The sequence below is a fragment of the Trichosurus vulpecula genome, chromosome 3 (genome assembly GCF_011100635.1).
Source record: "Trichosurus vulpecula isolate mTriVul1 chromosome 3, mTriVul1.pri, whole genome shotgun sequence".
NCBI classification, from domain to species: Eukaryota; Metazoa; Chordata; class Mammalia; order Diprotodontia; family Phalangeridae; genus Trichosurus; species Trichosurus vulpecula.
In genome coordinates this window covers 189,326,736-189,349,586 of record NC_050575.1, presented here as the reverse complement: position 1 = coordinate 189,349,586, position 22,851 = coordinate 189,326,736, and the positions used below count along the sequence as shown (strand labels likewise).

Here is a 22,851-nt window from a genome sequence, read left to right as displayed (position 1 = left end):
AAGTGTAAGGAGGAAAAGTGATTCTCAGTCTTGTAATGAAATACCAAGAATATTACAAATTCAGCGACGGGGTGACCCTTGGCACCTCATTTAACTTCTCTTGGCCTCAGTTTCCTCATCTATAAAATGGGAATAGTAATATTGTATTATCTACCTCATAGTGGTTAGAAGGAAAGTGTTTTGTAAACCTTAAAGCATTTTTAAAACATAAGCTTGAATTATTAGCGAAACCATTGAAAGCATACTCCCCCTAAGAATGAGTCCTTTAACTTATGAAGACCTTCTGAAGTTTAAGATGTTACATAATTTGCAATACTTAGAGTATTTTAATATGCACTTATAAAAACCGGAGTTTATCTGAATATTGACTGATCCCACAGTGCCCTCTGCTGGAAGCTTCAATAACTGACTGCAGATTCCACAATGCACTGTAGTACTGTCCATTCTCCAGCAAATTAATCGAATTTTCTTCTTCAGTCAAAAATATTTCCAAATCTAAGGGAGGAAAAAAAAATTTTAAGAAATTTTTGCATGTCCACAAACACGCCATCATATTTTAGGAAAAATCTTTTCTAAATGAAAGAGGAAGCAATAGTTCAGAGAGACCTTATTTCTTTACTTTCTGGAAATTTATTTTGCTTTCTAGGCCTTGGAAGTCCATGGGAGTTCAATTCAGTTTGCCATGTAAAGTGTACAAAATATTTGTACTGTAGAGTACAGCTGTAGAGTAGCATGGTCGCAGTACGGTGTTATGAGGCCTGATCTTATCTCTTATACAAACACTAACTGGCTGTATGACTTTAGTAAAGTCACTTTACATCTCTGGGCCTCAGTTTCATTATCTTTAAAAGGATATTGGACTAGATAATCTTGGAGGTCCATTTACTTCTGTAATACTATGAGAGCTTAGAACAAATGAAAAAAATCAAGCTTAATGGAAGGGCAGAGTAAGCCTTAACTGCTGGGTGAATATTATTGAGACAAATCGAACAGGCAAGAGAAAACCAGAGACAAATGTAGGACTTCCAAGGCCTGGAGTCCTAGAATCCTCCAGAACGATGAAGGCGATGATGGTTAGCTCAGTGTAAAATGGCCTAATGCTAAGGGAAAGAATATTTAAGGGGCATATTAAGGATCAGGAAGGACCTGGTGGGGGGGAGTCAGGGTGACCTGTGGAGCAGAAGCATATTTGCAATCTGCAACCAAATGAGATGATCAGGGGACTCACATCCAAAAATCAATAAGACTGGGAAACAGGGAGTAGGAGAAAATAGGATAAACAAAATGTTCCAGGGTTTTGGTTTTTTTGTTTTGTTTTTCTGGAAAAAGAACTAAAGATTCCCCTGGACCTGGCAATGGTGCCAACCAAGATCTGTCTAGCTGGAGTATCATTCTTTAGTAAGGGATGAGGAGAGGAGAGAAAAAAATGAGAAGTATATAGTTTTCCAGCCAAGGCCATCTTTGTCTATACATTAAAGTTGAGCTCTAATATTAGGATTCTGTTAACTCTTTTATTTCTAATCATTTGTACCCTTTGTCTTAGTTTCCTGGAAAAATTCCAACTTTGTCTTGGTGAGGATATAGAGACAATATAGCATAATGGGAAAATAGTGGGTTTGGAGTCCTAAAACTTGGGATTGAATCCTAGTGCTTCTATTTAATTGATCTTAAGCAAGTCTCTTAAGCACCTTAGGACCTCATCTATAAAACAAGGGGTTTGGACTAGATTTTTAAGGCTCTTTCCCATCTTGAAATCCTAGGAAACAGTCACCTGTCATTAAGCAGAGGCTGGTTTCTTTTAAAGTTAACTAGTTTTCTACTTTGGGCTTGGAGAATATAAGCTACAGGACAGGACAAGAATGAGGAGAGACCAAGTTGGATATGTACACAAATGAGGTTGTCATTTTACGTTAGGCCTCCTGCAAAAGGACGGTGACGTTGTGTGAGCAATTGTTAAGGAAAGGAGGAAGGGTGGAGAAAGCAGGCCATTGCTGGAGAAGGGGTGTGCAAATGACCACTCCACTTACTTTGCGATATACATGTACGGTTCCAGGCATTACAACACACAGGAGCACCAGGGACTCCAGACTCTGCCACACTTTTACTTCTTGTGTCTTCCAGGTGTGCCAGCACACTTTCTTTTCCATAAGATATAGCTGATTGGTGTACCTGGGGCCAAGACAGAAAGGATCTTACTTGAGACCCCAGCTCACGGGCAAGCTATTTCTCTCAGCTCTCTTGGTTAGTGGGGAACCAAGAGCAGGTTTGAAAAGAAGTATTAATAAGGGTAGCCAGCAATCTATGTGTAAAACTATGTCAAGCTGAATTGAGTAAGGAGCCTATAACTGTACATTCCTAATTTGTATAGTTTATACCCCAAGATTTTCTTGCAGTGCAATAAAAGAATCTCTCTACTTTAAATGGCTGAGTGAGCATGTTCTTCTGGAAGGGAGAGGAATGTTACAGGAGAAGTAAAGGGCCAGAAGTAAAAGCCAGCTTTTGGAGGATAAAATATCTGGATCCCCTGACATCAGCAAAACTGGCTGAGAAATCATATGTTTTATGGGCTACCATTTATATAACAAATAGTTTGTGTGTATGCTCAATACTCTATGTTAGTTATCCTGGGAGACATTTTGTCACAAGGATATTTCTGAATTACCTACTGACATTCCGCCAAAATATGACAGGTCCCTAGACCTGCTCTAGAAAGAAGGAGCTTGATTTTGATTGTGCAATAACCCTATAGGGGCAGTAGAGTTTAATTGATAGAGAGCTGGCCTCAGAGCCAGGCTGACTTTGGTTAAATCTTGCCTCTGACACATAGTAGCTATCTGACTGTGGACATGTCACTCATACTCTCAGTACTCTAACACTATAAGCTGTAGATATCAACCTGAATTGGCTAATGGAGTTCCTTCATATTGGACTCCCCCAAATCAATGGAATCACAGGCCTAGTCCCTAGCCTACGAGTCCAAGTTTGAGGGCGGGGCAGGGGGCTCCTCTCACCTAAACATGCATATGTTTCTACTAGATGGGCCAATCTTTGTCAGTCACAAAAACCCATGAAGAAAATTAAGCAAATTTCACAGTTTTATTAGTTATTAGTAAGTAGTAGAATGTCTGCTGGCCAAGATGTTATGCCAGAAACAGACTCATGATAATAGACCCTCTTGGAACAGTTATAGGAATAATAACGTTATTTTACAAACTTACTACACTACTGCTTCCATTCACCGAATGATGCCCATAGAGGAATACAGTTTATTATACCCCTCCCCCAAGCCATAGAAGATGACCATAGAAACAGCTTCAAAAAATATTTAGGTCAACACTCTAGGGATCCAACACCCATGATTGTAAGGGACCATGAGAGCATGTATATATTGTATAGAGAACATGTGTGCATCTATATGTCTGAGAAGTTGAACTACATAATGCCCGATTTCTCTTCCAATTCTGAAAGTCTATGGCTAAACAGAACACAATCGACATGTTTCTGACATCCTCATGCATAGCCAAATTTGATATTTGAACCAAATTTAGGGAGTAGTGTCACAGTGAGTAAAGCCCTGAACTAGAAGGTCTGGAAACCTGAGTTCCAGTCCTGACTTTTTTCTCAACAACCTTACAAAGTAGATAGTGGGGATTTTATTACCATTTTACAGATGAGGGAATTGAGGGCCAGAAAATTTAAGTGACTCGTCCATGGTCAAATTCCTTGTAGTGTAAAGGCTGAGGTTCAAAACAAGGTGTCCTGACTACATCTGTGATGGTCTTTCCATTACATTGCCCCTAAATATCTGGGTCACCTCGGGCAAGTTTCAACCTTTTTCAGCCTCAATTTCCTCAACCGTAAAATGAGGGGGTGGGTGGAGGCAGGCAGCCTCTAAGGCTCTGTCTACTTTAACGATAGTTGTCTTTGATTGTACGTCTTCCACTTTTTCATTGGGGCTACGTTGGATTGAACTTTTAAAACTTCCTAAAGTAAACATTAGCATTCCAAACTTTTAGAGTGAGACTCGAGACTTTATATATTGCCCTTTTCAGAAGAGTAGTGGAACTAAGCGACGAGGATGTGGTTGGGAGAGTCCAAGACTTGCAGTTCTCAACTTCATCTTATAGATGAAGAATGCCCGGAGGACCTGCTTACGCTTCAGGCGGCGTGCTATTTCGACTGGCGTCTCTCCCTTTAAATCTTTCTCAGTGAGAGGTGCCCCATAATCGAGAAGTAGATTTATACAGTTCACATGTCCCATGGCGGCAGCAACATGAAGAGCGGTTCTGCCCACTGGTGTTTTGGCCAGACAACTGGCACCTGAAAAAATAAGTCGGCCATGTTGTGGTGTTTTGTTTTGTTTGTTTGTTTTTTACCCAGGATGCAAAACAGCACATTCAGTGACACATTCTGGAACAACAGGAGGGACAGAATAGTACTCAAGTTCTATTAAAACATCATCTTTTAAGATAGCAAAACCATAACACTAATGAACATATTTCTTAATTCCTTGCAGGCAGGGGCAAATCATAGACCTGCTGCTTTGGATTCTCACCTCAAATGGGATGCACATATAATAGGGATTTAATAAGTAACAAGGAGACAGTTAGCTAGACAGTGTTGGGCCTGGAGTCAGGAAGGCCTGAGTTCAAATTTGACCTCAGATACTTACTAGTTGTGTGACCCTTGGCAAGTCACTTAACTTCTGTTTGCCTTAATCCACTGGATCAGTAAATGGCAGACTACACCAGTAATTTTGCCAAGAAAATACCAAATGAGAGGTTGGACATGACACAAAGACAACAACAACAAAGTACCGGTTACACAGAATTCTATTCGATTTGCATCTTCGCTGTATATGGCACTATACTAGATGCAGAGGTGTATATGGAAGAAGCGTCAGGGGGAATTGGGGTAGTCAATAAATACTTTAGATTAAATGCTTAAAAACTTAATGCACATAAATTAGGCATGTATTTTAATTCATTTTTGTTCATTTGTGGGATTAAAGGTTTTAAATAGATTCTTGTAATGTTCACCAGTAATCTTTCTCAGTTAAAAAAAAAATTGTTAACCAGAATATTTTCCATGAGTTTAAGTCAGTTTCACTGTGAAGCAACTGTAGAAATTCCACTTAAGACATGACCGAAATTTCAAATGCATCAAAGTCTTCTGAGTTATGAAAATGTCTATTTTACCTTGAAATGTAAAAAGTCTAGACTGGTAAAGCACAAAAGGGTTTGATGTTGTGAGAGTCTATAAAGCTATAAGTAGATGGAAAATAGGATTATCCTCCAGTCACAGGTTCACAGAATTGAGAAGTGGGCGGCATCTCTGAGATCATCAAGTTCAAACTCAATTTACAAATGAGAACACTGAGGCTGGGAATGATGGAAAGTGGCTCTCTGAAGATCACTTACAGGATTGGAACCCTGGTCTTCACTCCAAATCTAATGTTCTTTTCTACTGTGCTCATCACTGCCACTTATTAATTATAACTCTTTTCTCTATGGTACTTTAGATTTACAAAGTGCTGTCTCCTCCTGATCCCCTGACACAGACAGTACAAGAACCAGTAGCTCCATTTTAGAGATGAGGAGATTGGAGCTCAGAGTGTGACTTGTCCAGGATTGAGGAGTTATTATCAGAGGCAGGGCTTTAAGCAAGGTCTTCTGAATCCAAGATCCCAGGGCAGCTAGATAGCATAATGGATAGAGGACTAGGCCGAAGTCAGGAAGATTCATCTTTCTGAGTTCAAAATCTGACCTCATACACTTACTAGCTGTGTGACCCTGGGCAAGTCACTTAACCCTGTTTGCCTCAGTTTCCTCATCTGTAAAATGAGCTGGAGAAGGGAATGGCAAAGCACTCCAGTATTTTTACCAAGAAAACCCCCAAATGGGGTCACAAAGAGTTGGACATGACTGAAAAATGACTCAACAACAAAAACTCAAGAGTTTTCACCTCTAATGCAAACAACTATAATATAAAATGATTCATAAGGTTTTATGTTTTATTGTAAAGCTAAATTGTGAGTTTCAAATTCACCCATTAAGCACATAATGTGTACACAGGGCTCTATGCTGGGTGCTAGGGAATTTATTTCAATCTGAGAACACATATGAAGTACCTACTATGTGCCAGGCACTGTGCTAGGTGCTGAGAATATAAACACAAAACAAGTCTCAGGTAAAAACATTAAAATGTTTTAAGAAGGTGAAGTTGCAGTTGGGCTAGGGTTGAAGGTACTGGATCAGATACACCTAAACCCAAGCTAGTCACTTTCATGGCCAGGGCTGAAATCAATGCTGGGATTCTTACCTGGGAGTCCCCAAAGTTTCAAAAGCTACTCAGTAACATGCAAAATGAAGGGCAAATAGGAAGGTCAGAAAAATAATTAGTGCTAAAAGGGAGTCTAGTTGGGAGAGCTTTAGTGGAAAGATAGGATATGAGGTAGAGGCAGCTAGATAGCTCAGTGGATAGAACATTGAGCCTAGAGTCGGGAAAATCTCAGTTCTTCAAATTCTGCTTCAAACACTTACTAGATGTGTGACCCTGGGCAAGTCACTTAGCCTCCGTTCACTTTAATCTGCTGGAGGAGGAAATGGCAAACCACTCCAGTGTCTTTGCCAAGAAAACCCTATGGACAGTACAGTCCAAGGAGTTACAAAGAATAGGACGTGACTGAACAGCAACAGGATATAAAGTAGGATAACCAAAACGTTTGTACTTTATTCTTTCTGTCTCAAGTGTGAAATGAAGATCATAACAAAGGGTTGAGATAATATCTGAAAAGTGCTTAGCACAGTGCCCAGTACATAGTAAGCACTTAATGTTTATTCCCCCTCCTTGAAAGTCTTATGCATGCAATAAGAATTTAACAAGGTAAAGTATAAGCTATGAGGCATCGATATTACCATTTTCTAGGAGAAAACGTGCAGCTTCGAAGTGGCCTCTATGTGTCGCGACATACAAAGCCACAAATGCTCTCTCAGCTATCCATTCCTTATAATTCTCTGCTCTTAAACGTATAGAGTGTGGAGTTCTGTATAGAGAGTCTTCGGTAACACCTAGACAAGATAGCTGGCAAGAAAAACGGAATTACCATGTAATAAACAACTTATGTAAAAACCTAAGAGTACTTAATAAGTTCAGATATGCTTTATTAGGGAAGAAGCTCAATCATCTATCCAGCAGTTTCTAGAAAAGAAGGCTCATGATGGAGATAAATAGATATAAAGCCCTAAATGAAAACTTGGAAGCTCTGAAAAGGATAAGTGGTGCTTAAAATAATAATAATAACTAGCATTTAAATAGCATCGACTATGTGCCAGGTGCTTTAAAAATGTTATCTCATTTGATCCTTACAACAACTCTAGGAGGTAATTGTAACTATCATTCTCATCTTACCGTTGAGGAAACTTAGGCAAAGGTTAAATGACTTGCCCAAGGTCACACAGCTAGTGTCTGAGGCTTGGATTTTAAGTCCTGTTTTCCTGATGCCAGGCCCAATGCTCTATCCACTGTGCCACCTAGCTGCCTCAATTTGTATAAAACTATGCAAATGTTTGGGAAATACTGATCTGCTTTGAGAAAGAGTGAAGAAAACTTGTTGGGTGGTCAGGGGAAAACAGTTCAAATCAAGAGATTGAACAGAAATATTATATAAGCACCTAATAAACAGGAAGCCTGATTCTTCTGTATTTAATTTTTATGTAAACATTTAAGGAAAAAAGCTTCAGTATTTACTTAAGATTTAACTCTGCTTCATAAAGAATAATATTCATTTAAAGAAACATGAAAACACCTTACTAGCGTCCCCTTCCAGAGCAGCCAAAACAAGTTCTTGCCATCCATCCTGATGCCAAATACACATTGAAATAATTCCCCCAGGAACAACATCATGGAACCCTAATGTGGAATCATCCATCAAAATTCCTACAAGGAAATTCCCCCCACAAAAGAATGAGATATTAGACATACTAAAGAGATTCTCTGACATTTGATATAAAAAATTGTTTTGAATTTTGTAAACAAATCTCACTTGATGATTTGTACAAATCAGACTTACTGTACTTACAGCCTTTTAAAAATATAATTTGGTTCATATATCAATAACAAAAGACTAACAAAGGATAACTGACAATTTTAAAATAAAAAATTTCAGCCATACTATGGAAAAATACAGAGGTCAGTAAAATCATTATATGAACTGCCTCCTTTGAAAGTAGACTTAAAGATACATATTAGAATAAAATTTGCTTGTAGTATTGTACTGTTATACATTATATCACATATAATACATACTTATAAACTGATTCATGTTGTTAGCTGCTAATGGGATAACAATGTTTTATCTTTCAAAAATGTTAGCGCATTAATGAAATGCTCACAAGGTCCAATCCAAATATAATATGTGAGTGACTAATGTTAGAATTTACCAGAGTTTGAATATGTAATGGATGTTAGATCATACAGATGTTAGAAGAGCATTTGTATATTATGTAGTTTGGACTTTAGCAGCATTTTGGGAAGGCTTCTATGAGCTAATAACTTGAGGACTGCTGCTTTCAAGTATACAAGTAACTTTTATTAAATGTTCTCTTAACTATGTTCCTGTGTTCTTGTTTAAGTAGTGCAAAAGTAAACATCAAGCCAATACAGATGCAATTATCATAAATTCCAACTGAGAAGAATGAGGCTCAGGGCAATATTGTATAAATGAAAACTGTATCTACAGTATGTTTCTGGAAACTCGGACTAATATACCTAAACAGGAAATTAGCACTCTCATTAATTAGGGTCTTGTTTATAGTGTCAAAGGATAATCATGAAACTGAATGAAGACCCTATCCCTTCACAAGAACCCCAAAAACATTAAGATTGCTTGATGTTCCCCTAAGGGGGAAAAAAGGTACAAATAATAATTATTAATATTTTTAAAGTATCTTTAAAATACATTGATATTTGACTATGTGACTCAGAATTTTTTATATAGCACTTTAAAGTTTACAAAGCATTTTCTACACAACCCTGTGAAGTAAGTTGTGCAAACACTATTGTCCCTGTCTTCGCTTTTACAGCTGAGGAGACTGAGAATCGGAGAGATTACGGGGCTTGCCCATAATCGCACAGTTACAATTAGTAAATGGCAGAGCCTAAATTCAGACCTAGGCCTTCTGACTTCAAGTTTGGTATTTTTTTTTTCATTAATAGGCCATTTTGCCTCCAAATTAGCATTATCAACATCCTTCAAAGGATCCAAGGGCATTTCCTTCCCTACACGCCACCCCCCCATGCAAACTCCTGGAGGGTAAGAATTATTCTTTTTTTATCGATGTATCCCCAACACTTTAATGTTTGCTGAATTGATTTAATCAAGTGTGAATGCTTCCTTCCTGCTATAGTTTTTTGAGTTTTATAAGCATGTCAATGCTTAGATTACAAGTATACATTCCAAGCTGCGGCAGTGCTGGCAGCTTTTCCAGCTAGATAGGACCCGTCAGGGCTTCTACCAAAGCTTTTGAGCTCCTAGGATCACTTCCACATCAAGACAAGGAAAAATTTTTAAACCAAAATAGATTCCACTGGTTTTAAAACATAAAACTAAAATTTCTCCTATACGGCTTCTTAAAAACTTTTCAACTTATTTCAATGTCTAGAAAAGAAAAAAAGTCTGCATCAAAAATAGAAAATATCAAAAACGAAGAAACATTTGCCAAGACTGCTTTGCTGTTCATCCATCCTTTTCTCCATTAGGTCCTCATCCCTGCAAAAATCAGCTCTTCACACCCTTTGGCCCAGTTTAGAGCCAAAACACATTTTTGTTTTTTAACTTCCATGCTTCCTTGAAGCCTCCCATTTCAGTGGGAGTGGGGAGAAGATGGATCATGGGCTAAGATTCCTAGAATTTTGGCAAAAGTGAAAGGAGAAAACCAGGGTCCCCAAATTTATTTGAGGCACTTAGGGTGAAGGAAGCCATCGTGTGATTTGGAATCCTGAACAGGATTGTGAGATCCGATTAGGCATTTGGGGTCCTGAACCCCCAAAGCAAGATCTGGGGTCTAGGTTACAAACAGGCTGAGTGGGGATGAGATCCTGAGGGCTAAGAAGAGTGATGGTGTGATGGGGGTCGTCGAAATTGGGGATTGGAGGTCCCGGTCTCGGGCAGGAGGTGGGGGCTTGGGGTGCTGGTCCTAAGCAAAGGAGGCCAGTTGGGGATGCTCGCAGGGGAGATGTTGGGCGCACGCTCAGAAGGGTCGGGTCCTGGGCGGGGCCGCACGCGAGGCGCCACCTTGATCCAGGTACAAGAGGCATTGGAAGTGGAAGGGAATCCCGGCCAGCAGATCTAACTCCTCCTTCAGCTCCCGCACGGTGGTGTAGCCATTGCAGCTGGACAGCCGGTATATCTCTCCAGTCTCCTCCAGCCGCACGCGAAGAGAGAAAGGCTTAGTCACGAGGTTGGGCGACCGGCTCTGGGAAGTCTGTATCTGCCGCCAGGAGGAGCGCCGCCGCCCCAGGCCTCGCGGGGGCGCTGGAGGGAACTGCAGCGCCCCAGGCAGTGGCCCCGGAGCCAGCATCCCAGCGCTCTAGCGCCGCCACAGCCGCAGCCGCCGCGGCCCCACCCCCACCCCGACCCCGACCCCGACCCCGACCCAGATCCCCACCCGGACCCCCCCACCCCCACCCCGAGCCTGGGCCTCGGCCCCAGCTTACACTGGGACCCATCGCGCCGGCGCAGGGCCAAATACAGCGGGCACCGCCCGCGTTGCTAGGAGCAACGCGAGCCCGCTCCCTTTTGGGGCCTTATGAGGAGAGCACCTGGGCACACGTCTGCGTGGGCTCGAGAGGGGGGAGAGGAGCTGGAGCTAGGTAGCGGCCGGGAATTCCGGGGGCAGGCCGGTCCGCTCCCAGCTTGGGCTGGAGCCGAGCCCGGAACCACGCGGGATCGTAGACCTTGGAGCTGAAAGGAACCCATTTCTTGGGCCATCCACTCCAGCACATTCCCCAAATAATGCAGAAGAAGCCTCCCCCATGTAAACCCCTCGAGGGCAGGGTTGGCTTCCATCTTTGTATTCCCAGCGCTCACGTGGTCCTAGAATTGATTTAATCAAGTGTGAATGCTTGCGCCCCGCCATAGTTTTTTGAGTTGCGGTGGTCAAAATAAAATACCCTGCTGGCTGGAATAAACCTTTGCCCGCTTAAGCAGCCCTTGGGTCACAAATGCACATTCCAAGTACATATACGGTATATAGTGAGAAGGTCAGCATTGATACGTGTCCCCAAAGTTGGGGAAACGGAGGCCCAGACGGGGAACTTGGCCAATGTCTCCCAGATAACTGGCATCAAGGCTTGGGTTGGCAACAATTGCTGATCCTCCTTTAGAAGGGCAGGACGGATGTGGGGACAGCACCCGTGTTTTCCTTAACTTGAGGCCTACGATGGCCCCTTCCAACAGGAAGGTGACAGATTTGAAAGGCCATGTCTAGCCCAGGGCCCACTGAGCTGGGAAGGCTTGGGATGCCAAAGCCATCCCTGTGCCACCTTTCGAGCTTTGAGGAGGCTCACACCCAGAGGAGCCAGGAAGGTAGATTCTTTGGCCATGACAACCATACAGCAAAGAAAAATGCAAAATGCTTCAAGCCTATGAGAGTTCAACCTTCCCCCTCAACTATGCCTTCTCAGCAAACACTGTATCTACCATACCTCAGCCCTTTCTGAAGCCACAGGGGCACTCAGGTAGATGATCATCTTCTACCTGAAGGATCAGCCTATTAAGGAGGACTCTGGCAAGAATCATGCCAGCAATGACTAAGAGAAAGACCCCCGTGATTGTCACAGGGCAGTCTATCTCCTTTACCTTTCTAGAGGTGGACAATGGAGATGTCCTTGAACTCCTGGGGGATAACCTCCTCTTGCCACATAACTGGGAAAATTTCAGGCAGCTTTTGTATGAGCAATGGCCCCCCTACCTTGTAAATCTCAGCTGGAATAGAATCAGCACCAGGTGCTTTGTCACAGGAGAGGAGCTAAGGACATTCAAAACCTCTTCTTCAGTTGGAAGTTAGGGTAGAGAAAGGGATTGACTTCAACTTGAGGTATACCGTCGATGGCTTTGGTATTGATTGATGATGGTCTGTTGAGAACATTATGGACTTGTTCACCCCATTTTTCCAAGATCATGTCCTTATCACCAATTAATGTCAGCACTGAGTAGTTGAAGTGTACCAAGTGTCTTTGGCCCATAAATAACCTCCAGGGCGTCATAAAATCTCTTTGGATTGTTACTATCAGTGTAAAACTGAATTTCATCTGCCATCTTACTAAGCCAAGAACCTTCTCCTCTCTAAGCTTCCCTTGTACTTATGATGGAGTTACATGCTGCCTTCTGAAAGACCAATGAACTATCCTGCTAGTCAACTGAAACTCTGATGTCCTGGCCATGTTGTTTGAATGCCAAATGTATGCTTGCCTAAAAGACTATTTTATGGAGAACTCACACAGGGCAATTGCTCACATGGTGGTCAGAAGACTCTGAAGGTCTCTCCTAAGAACTTTGGAATTGATTTGGTGACATGGGAGACACTGATACAGGACTGCCCAGCATGGTATGCCTTCATCAAAGAAAGTTAAGTGCTCTATGAGCAAAGCAGAATTGAAGTAGCTCAAAAGAAAGGAGATGTGAAAATCTAGAGAATCCACCCCAGATATTCACATGGACCATTTGTGCCCAACCTGTGGTAAAACGTTCTGAACATGTATTGGTCTAATCAGCCATAGTCGGACACAAGTAACTTGACTCTAACAAAGTAATGTCATGTTAGCCCCTTCAAGAAGGAAGAACAACCACCAACCAACAAATCATGCCTTGGTGCTAAGATTCAAATCAATGTTATATGATCAGTAACCATTGACCATTTCACTTGATACTCTAATAAATGTTGACATACTTCCAGAAGAACTGAATTATAATGAGTGTCCAAAAAGTCTTTGTGCAATTTTAAGCATAAAATTTCACTAAACTTTTGAGACCCTGTATATCAATATTGATCTCACTGTATGTCTCTCAATTTTTACATATATACACATGTATATATACATGCACATATATACACACATAAACACCATTATTAACAGTAACATGACATACATGTATAAACACATATGTATGTAAATATTTATATATCTGACACTATATATATCAGATGTACATACATATGTGCCATGTTGATATGTGTGTATATGTGTATATAAGAGAGATAGACATGGAGTGACATTAATATTGATATACAAGTTGTCCCAAAAGTCTTAGTGCCATTTTATCTCTCTCTCCATATATAGAAATACACATTTTGTTGTTGTTCATTCATCTCAGCTGTGCCTGATTCTTTCATGACCCCATTTAGGGTTTTCTTGGCAAAGATACTTCCCCATTTCCTTCTCCAGCTCATTTTACAGTTGAAGAAGCTGAAGCAGACAGAGCTAAGTGACTTGCCCAGAATTATATAGCTAGTAAGGATCTGGGGCTGGATTTGAACATACATGTATATAATGTGTATATGTAAGATAGATAGATACTCATGGATTGTCATGGATTCTCTCTCCCTCTCTCTCTCCATATATATGTATATATGTGTGTGTTTGTATGTGTGTGTGTGTGTGTGTGTGTGTACGTACACACCACACACATATACAGAGAGAGAGAGAGGTGGGGAAGAGAGAGGAGTAGAAGAGAGAATGAATTCTTTGATCCATGACAATCCATGAAAAAAAAAACCAAAATGGTTCGCAAAGCCTGTGCATTCACAATTCTGCAGCAATGGTAGTAGGGTAGTGGAAAAAGGGTGTCACAGATGCTAAGAATCAAATTGATTTTACACCATCAATAAACAATTTATGTTAGTACTGGTACACTAAATATGAGATCCTTGTCCAATATTACTTATGAGCAAACATACTTCTGGAGGAGATGAATTTTATATTAATTTATAATTTTATATTTGTTTATAAATACATTTAATCAGTATATTGTATATTTATAAACAATGATGTGTAATATATATTTATATGTAATTCTATACATACAAATATATATTTACTCATTATTATTTAGATATGTAGAGATAGATTTTCTTACTATAAATTCAACCATTAGTGAGTTGGTAATATAACAAGAATGAGGCTTAACAGCTTGACAGACTGGGAATAACATGTGAACAAATAGACCAAGTACTGCATCACTACCCACAGAAAGTTAAAAAAAAAAATCTAGACAAACCTATCCACCACCAAGACATCGATTGGGTAAACCTGTGGAGGACTTTATGGTAGCATAGAGAAAAGAATTATGCAGAATGAGAAGGAATGAATAAGTTGGATACATGTATCTTTGGAGGACTGTCCATCAACAACAATCGAAGTCTTTGTTTTGGGGTTATTTTTAAGTTCTGGTATCAGGTAACCCTATTTGGGAAATGTGATGAATTAATCCTTACTTCAACTCGGTTTAGATTTTTATCAAAGTCTAGGACCTGAAGGCTGTCATGAGGATGAGAGATTCAATACCATCATCATTATTAATAACTATAATAATAACTGACATTTCTATAGAATTTTAAGATTTTATAAAAGACTTCACATATAATATTCAGTCCTTGCAACAAGCCTGTGAGGTTGGTATGGCAGATACCATCATCCCTAGTTCATAGATGGGGAAGCTGAGGAACAAAGTTTATTATAAACAATGACACACACATACGTACATTGTGTATATATGTGTGTTTATGTGTGTATATATATATATATTGTGTGTATATACATATACATACACACATATACAAATACATACATACACATACATATACATACACATACATATATGTGTGTATATATGTGTGTGCATATTTATGCATGTTTTATATATATGTGTGTGTGTGCGTGTGTGTGTGTGTGTGTGTAATATGTGTGTGTATGTGTGCATGTATGTATACACTTTAAGGTTTGCAAATTTTTTTCTTGACAACAAATCAGGTGAGATAAGCAATGACTTCTCCATGGTCAATGGTCACATAATGAATTAGTGTCAAAGGCAGCATTCAGAGCTGGGGGTAACTGCCATGGAGGGAGAAGAGAATTGCTTTTACTATCAGATGATCTGGGTTAAAAATACTGTGTTCGAACAGTGGACAGATCTCTTCATCTCTTGGCCTCTGTTTACAGATCATCCAGTCCAACCCTTGTATTGTACACATAAGGAATCCAAAGGCCTTAGTTGGCTCAAAATCCAATGACCTTAAATTGTAGCAAAGCAGATTTTAATATTTTTTAAAGAAAAAATTCCTGACAATTTTTTTGGTTTGGTCGTTTCAGTCATGTCTAACTCTTTGGAACCCGTTTTTGAGTTTTCTTGGCAAAGACATTGGAGTCATTTGCCATTTCCTTCTCCACCTCATTTTACAGATGAGGAAGCTAAAACAAGTCAAGTGACTTGTCCAATGTCACACAGATAGTAAGTGAAGCCAGATTTGAACTCAGGAAGATAAGTCTTCCTAATTCCAAGCCCAGTGCTCTATCCACTATGCTACCTACCACTATGCCCCCTGAAAATTGGAGCTTTACAAAAGTGGAATGGTACAATCTTCTGCACATCATATATAGAGTGGATGCTTAAAGTTTGTTGAATTGAATATAGCGTTGTAGAGAGAATTCCAGTTGAGGTTGGGGCTGGACTAAATGACTTCTGTGATAATTTCCAACTTTGAAATTCTGTGTTTTTTTTATCAACCAAACATTTCATTTTTTCTTTTAATGCTAATATGAAGAAGGTATTAGGTAATTTTCAAGTATTTGAGCATTTGATGTTCCCTGTATTTTTTTTTTCATGCATGCCTTTGAGCTGTGGATCTTCTGTTCTTTCTGTGGTAAAATAGGGTCCTGTATTTGATATCCATATAGTCCATTGAGTTCTATTGTAATCCACACATGGGGATACCCAATTACCCACTTAAGGGGAGTCTAGGCAAGAATTATACTTAAGCTTTGTTTTAGAGATTTCCCTGACCAAAGCAGGAACATCAATGAGCCAAAGAAAATTTGACTGCTTTGGTTGGAGTAAGGTTCAAAGAATGGAATTAAGTCTGAGTCAATGGTCCCCTGGAGTTGGCATACACATATTTTTTCATGTATACATATATATATGTTCGTGTTGTCCCCTCTGTAAAATGTAAACCACTCTAGAGCAGGGACTTTCATTTTTTTGTTTTCCTATCCACAATGGCTGGCACACTAGTTGACTGATTTGTAAGTACACAAATTAGTACGATAAAAGATAGATTGTAAAGGGGAAGGTAATTAGAAACTTGTCTAAAATGAATCCATTTTTCATTATTTTAAAATTAAGTGATTCTATGCATAAAATGTGGATTAGGAAGGGACTTCATTCAAATGCGTAATGATAGCTTTCATATCTCAAAACTGATGGGTTATCTTCAGCTCAGAAACTGGGTCCTCATTATTAATTGCATCTGGATCCCCAGGAAGGCCCCAATAACACTGCTTCCTTCCCACGTGACATAGTTACCTTGTTAGGATAGTTACAGCTTCTGTATTAGCACCTTATAAGGTACTTGTTGCTACCCTAGGGGTAGAGGTAATTGACAGGATGTGGCCCCATCGTTAAGGATCGTGGGAATTTAGAGGCAGAAGAAACTATAGTATAAAAATGCAGTCCCATCCTATGATTTCACAGAGGAGGAAACAGGTGCAGGGAGATTAAATTACTTGCCCATAGTCACACTAGTAAGTAGTAGAACCAGGATTCTAATGCAGTGACTTTGTCTCCAAACCCAGTTCCATTTCCATCATTATTCAGTTCAACAAATCAATCAGCTTACATTTATGAAGCACACACTCTATGAACTGAGTAGACAAACAAAAAGAATGAAACAGTGCAGACTTTCATTTGGAGGACATTGTGCCATGAACACAAAGTTCCTGCCCTGAAAAAGCTTACATTATAATAGAGGTTAACACATAAAAGGGAAGGGCATTTTGGTCTCGAAAGTCACAAAGATGGTGATTGCAGTCACAGGACAATCCACTGACACACCCTTTTCAGAATGGTAGTGCTTTAGTTACTGTTTTCTATTCCCAGAATAATCTCCAGTTCCTAGAAGTTGGAAGTCCCAGTTGTAAGAGTAAGGATAGGAAATGCATAGTGGTATGGTGTGCAGGTAGCAAGAATGCAATCACTGAACTTCTTGAATTGGGCTCTCCCCCAGTGCTACATTCATTATCCCATTCTGCTAAATAAATGGAAGATCCAAATAAGCCCACACATTGCATAAGGCATCCCAAAAAGTCTGAGCTTTTAGTCCTAAAACCTGCTTCACTCTGCAAAGTCCTGTTAAAAAAAGTTTAGAAAAATAGCCTTAAAAAAGAACGTATTTTGCAACACTAAATAGAAGCAAATTGTCACGATAACTATTTATATAGGGGTTGATTTTTAACCCAAGAAGGGCATTAATACCAGTGACTGAAAGCTACAGGGTACATTGTTCATTAACTATATAAAAAAAAAACTTTCAATTCTGTAAAGCAAAATTCACTTGTAAGAACTCTTATCTGACAAACAAATGTCCTATGTTTGGTATCAGGGAGAGTCACTTGTGCTCAAATCACAACTCTGACACTATCTTGGGCCAATTTGCTTATGGTTAGCCATTTCCTTCTCCAGTTCATTTTACAGATGAGTAAACTGAGGCAAAAAGGATTAAGAGCATTGCCCAGGGCTGCACAAGTTTAAGTGAGGGTGGAATTGAATTCAGGACGACAAGCCTTCTACATTCCAAGCCCAGTGCTGCCCCATCCTCTTATGTAAAATGAAGGGATTGGGTGGAGTCAAGATGGCGGCTGGAAAGTGGGGACTGGCCTAAAGCTCTCCCCTAGGACCCTCCAAACACCTATAAAAATGGCTCTAAACAAGTTCTAGAACTGCAGAACCCATGAAATAGCAGAGGGAAGCAGGGCTCCAGCCCAGGACAGCCTGGATGGTCACGGGGTAAGGTCTATCACACGGAGCTGGGAGTGGAGGGGAGCAGAGCCCAGCGTGAGCCGCACCCAGACCAACCAGACCAGGGCAGAATAGGCCCTAGTGCCCTGAATGAGTGAGCTGTGGCAGTTACCAAACTTCTCAACCCACAAACACCAAAGACAACAGAGAAGGTTAGTGGGAAAAACTGTGAGGGGGAGAGAGTGAAAGGAGTTCCTGGTTTGGCCACTGCCCCAGGGGCAGCAGAGGTCATGCAGCTATGGAACTACAGCTGCAGTTGCTTCTGGCCCCAGGCCCACCTAGTGGGAGGAATTAAGTGGCAGATCTGAGCGGGAGTGCAGAGCCAGCTTAGATCTGAGTCGTGGTCCAGGTTGGTGGTTCTTAGGGGAGGAGTAGCACTGGTGTGGCAGAGCTTGCTGTGTAGAAATAGCTCTGAAAACAACAGCACAGCCCCTCAAGCTTGGGACAAAGTACTCTATTTTCTACAAGCAGTCATACTCTGACAAAAAACTCAAGGGTCAAGTAAGTTGACGGGGAACATGGCCAGGCAGCAAAAACTGACTCAGATTCAGACTCAGACTTTGGAATCTTTCTTTGGTGACAAAGAAGACCAAAATATACAGCCAGAAGAAGTCAACAAAGTCAAAGAGCCTACATCAAAAGCCTCCAAGAAAAATATGAACTGGTCTCAGGCCACGGAAGAGCTCAAAAAGGATTTGGAAAAGCAAGTTAGAGAAGTAGAGGGAAAATTGGGACAAGAAATGAGAATGATGCAAGAAAACCATAAAAAAACAAGTCAATGACTTGCTAAAGGAGACCCAAAAAAGAGTGAAGAAAATAACACCTTAAAAAATAGACTAACTTAAATGGCAAAGGAGCTCCTAAAAGCCAATGAGGAGAAGAATGCCTTGAAAGGAAGAATTGAAGAAAATACTACCTTAAAAATTAGATTGGAGCAAGTGGAAGCTAGTGACTTGATGAGAAATCAAGATCTTATAAAACAGAACCAAAGGAATGAAAAAATGGAAGACAATGTGAAATATCTCATTGGAAAAAACACTGATATGGAAAATAGATCCAGGAGAGATAATTTAAAAATTATTGGACTGCTGAAAGTCATGATCAAAAAAAGAGCCTAGATATCATCTTTCAAGAAATTATCAAGGAGAACTGCCCTGATATTCTAGAGCCAGAGGGTAAAATAGAAATTGAAAGAATCCACTGATCACCTCCTCAAAAAGATCCCAAAAAGAAAACTCCTAGGAATATTGTTGCCAAATTCTAGAGCTCCCAGATCAAGGAGAAAATACTGCAAGCAGCCAGAAAGAAACAATTTGAGTATTGTGGAAACACAATCAGGACAACACAAGATCTAGCAGCTTCTACATTAAGGGATCAAAGGGCTTGGAATATGATATTCCAGAGGTCAATTACCTACCCAGCAAAACTGAGTATAATGCTCCAAGGCAAAATATGGACTTTCAATAAAATGGAGGACTTTCAAGGTTTCTCAGTGAAAAGACCAGAGTTGAATAGAAAATTTGACTTTCAAACACAAGAATCAAGAGAAGCATGAAAAGGTAAACAAGAAAGAGAAATCATAAGGAACTTATTAAAGTGGAATTGTTTTGTTTACATTCCTACATGGAAACATGATGTATATAATTCATGAGACCTCAGTATTAGGGTAGCTGAAGGGAATACATACATATACATACATACATATATATATATATATATATACATATATATACATACACACACACACACACACACACACACACACACACATATATAGACAGAGAGCACAGAGTGAGTTGAATATGAAGGGATGATATCTAAAAAAAAAATCAAATTAAGGGAGGAGTGGAATGTATTGAGGGAGAGGGAAAGAGAGAGATAGAATGGGGTAAATTATCTCACATAAAAGTGGCAAGAAAAAGCAGTTCTGTAGGAAGGGAAGAGGGGGCAGGTGAGGGGGAATGAGTGAATCTTGCTGTCATCAGATTTGACCTGAGGAGGGAATAAAATGCACACTCAATTGGGTATCTTAGCCCACAGGAAAGAAGGAGGAAGGAGATAAAAAGGGGGGGACAATAGAAGGGAGGGCAGATGGAGGAGAAGGTAATCAAAAGCAAACACTTTGGAAAAGGGACAGGGTCAAGGGAGAAAACTGAACAAAGGGGGATAGGATAGGAAGGAGCAAAACATAGTTAGTCTTTCACAACATGAGTGTTGTGGAAGGGTTTTACATAATGATACACATGTGGCCTATGTTGAATTGCTTACCTTCTTAGGGAGGGAGGGTGGGGAGGGAAGAGGGGAGAGAATTAGGAACTCAAAGTTTTAAAAAACAGATGTTCAAAAAAAAAAGTTTTTGCATGCAACTAGGAAATAAGATATACAGGCAATGGGGCATAGAAATCTATCTTGCCATACAAGAAAAGTGGGCAGTGGGGTGACAGAAGGGAGGACTGACTGGGGAAAGAGGCAATCAGAATATATGCCATCTTGGAGTGGGTGGGAGGGTAGAAATGGGGAGAAAATTTGGATTTCAAACTCTGTGAAAATCAAGGCTGAAAACTAAAATGTTAAATAAATAAATACAAAGGAAAAGAAATTTTTAAAAAATGAAGGGATTGGACTAGATATCCAGAGGCCATTTACAACTCTAGATGTGATTCTATGCATCTATTAGGATCCTTCAAGATTCCTTAAAGAAACAACAGATAACTGATGATGTTCTAATGAAATAGAATGCGAATTCGTTCAGTAAAGGGATTTAGCTGTACTTCAGATTTCTAACAGTGAAACAGTAGGCACTGAATAAATGCTCATTGAATTATCATGGTAGGCATTAACCTGGGAGATGTTTGCTCAAACTTGTTTGCTTCAGTTATAGAACCTGTCCAGCAAGAAATTCAAACGAAAAAAAAAGATTCCTTATAGGTAGGGGTACCTGCGGACTACAGCTCCAAAGTTTCTTTGGATAAATTTTATATGGTTCAAGAACTTAGTAGGAAAAAGAAAACCACACTTTTATTTCAATGATTGGTTTCCTTTATAATTCTATGTGTTTTATTTTATGGATTTAAAACATTGTTTGGGGGAAGGGGCCCCTAGGCTTCATCAGCCTGCCAAAGCAGTGGGGAGGCTGACAAAAAAAAAAGTTAAGAACCCTTGCTATATAGAGATGATATCCTCCAGATACTAATTTGGGGTTGACTCTTGCGATTTCATCAAACCCTGCAACACTACAGAGACTCTTAAATGAGATCCATAATTATTCAGTTTGGTCTGACCAACCACAAAGGAAAAAACAAATGAATGGAGATTGTCCGGAGAGGAACATGCGTTTGGATGCACAGCCCAGAAGTGGTTCATCATCACAATATACCTTTGACACACACTGCAGATAGGCAATGAATTGGTCCATTATTAAACAGGAGGAAGAGAGCAGGCAGGACTATGTTTAGGTCTTTCAGAGACCCCCAGTGACTCCTTAAGTCTGAGAGGGAGACAGTAATACTGCAATGAAGAGTGCTGGCTCTGGAGTAAGAGGTCAAAGGCTTATATCCCCATTTTGACATTCCCTGTATAAGCAAGTCATAGCTACCTGGGCCTTAGTTTCTCATCTATAAAATAAGGGAGTTGGACTAGAAGGCCTCTGAAGGTTCTTTCTAGTTCTAAATCTATGGTTCCATGATTCTTCTGGAGATACTGTAAGGGATCACCAGAAGAATCATAGAATCCATTCTCAGGCAAGAAATATTACTCTTCAAAGAATCAAAATTGTCAATCACCCAAAGGGTACTGGAGAGATGCATGGTATGTCTAAATAGGCTATGACATAATACCAACAATAAATTTTGTGAACAAAGTGACCAAAGATACCAGAGATAGGACAACAAAGTAAAAAAGGCAAGCTGAGTTGTAGCAACAATACGGAATGAATACATGGGTATCACATGCTACGCTGGTACCTTTTTAATGCTAAAAGATCCAGAGGAAGAAATCCCCCAGCACGTTGCACAGACCTACTGGGTATAACTTAAAGGAGAACATAGCTTGACAAGGGCACAGGATAAGAAAGCATGGGTGGTCATTACCTGCAGCATTAGAGGGGTTACCCCAAAAGGTGAAATTAAAATGAGTTGAAGCATTGGTATGTGCATCCTATTTGGGGAATGGCCTAACAAATTATGGCATATGAGTGTAATAGAGCATTTTTGTGCCATAAGAAACAAAATGAGTATGAAGTATTCAAAGAAATAATGGGAAGACATATGTAGTGGTTTAGTGAAGTGGAACAAAAACATACAATAAATTTCAGCCATGTAAAGACTGAACAGCAAAACTATAGTCTACACAGAGTAAAGGTCAAATATGAGGAAAACAGGGAGAATATGAGTACTAGATTAAATCTTTTGGGGTGAGATTTTTGTTATTTGAGTTTTTGGTCCCAACATGGATTTTATCACTTCTAGGGTAGAAATTTCTTGCTCTGATGTGCAAGTGACTGCCACGTGGTCATTCAGTCATGTACCTGAGGCAGGGCTTGAATTTGGGCCTTCCTACTCTTACCTAATCCTTTTTATCTATTACCTATTGCTTCTCTGGTGCTAGGGAGGGCAAATCATCAGTAAATAGTAGAAGTTAAAGACAGTACAATAAAGTCTCGAGGTGATTTGTTGGTTTCAGCACATGTGTTTGTTTCCCCAGTGCTTTTGTTCATTTACTTGAGTACCTGTTCTTATCAACACAGGCCAATAAATTTCTATTAAAAAAACATATACATTTCA

The 22,851-nt window shown here is 40.0% G+C and overlaps 1 protein-coding gene across 2 annotated transcripts; it reads right to left on the bottom strand.

The window, feature by feature from the left end:
• Nucleotides 1-300: 300 nt before the first annotated feature.
• Nucleotides 301-10,719, bottom strand: ANKRD60 (ankyrin repeat domain 60). Of its 2 annotated transcripts, XR_005009842.1 has the most exons (6): nt 10,295-10,719; nt 7,808-7,938; nt 6,918-7,083; nt 4,156-4,320; nt 2,028-2,169; nt 301-495 (listed from the first exon to the last, which is right to left on the bottom strand). XR_005009842.1 is itself a non-coding variant. In XM_036748553.1 (4 exons), exons 1-4 carry the CDS (start codon nt 10,578-10,580, stop codon nt 4,049-4,051), a joined length of 855 nt encoding a protein of 284 aa, XP_036604448.1. In that variant the 5' UTR covers nt 10,581-10,696; the 3' UTR covers nt 4,015-4,048. The 2 variants fall into 2 exon arrangements, 1 of the variants encoding a protein (XP_036604448.1); XM_036748553.1 differs by lacking the exons at nt 301-495; nt 2,028-2,169 and having other exon boundaries at nt 4,015-4,320; nt 10,295-10,696.
• Nucleotides 10,720-22,851: the final 12,132 nt, after the last annotated feature.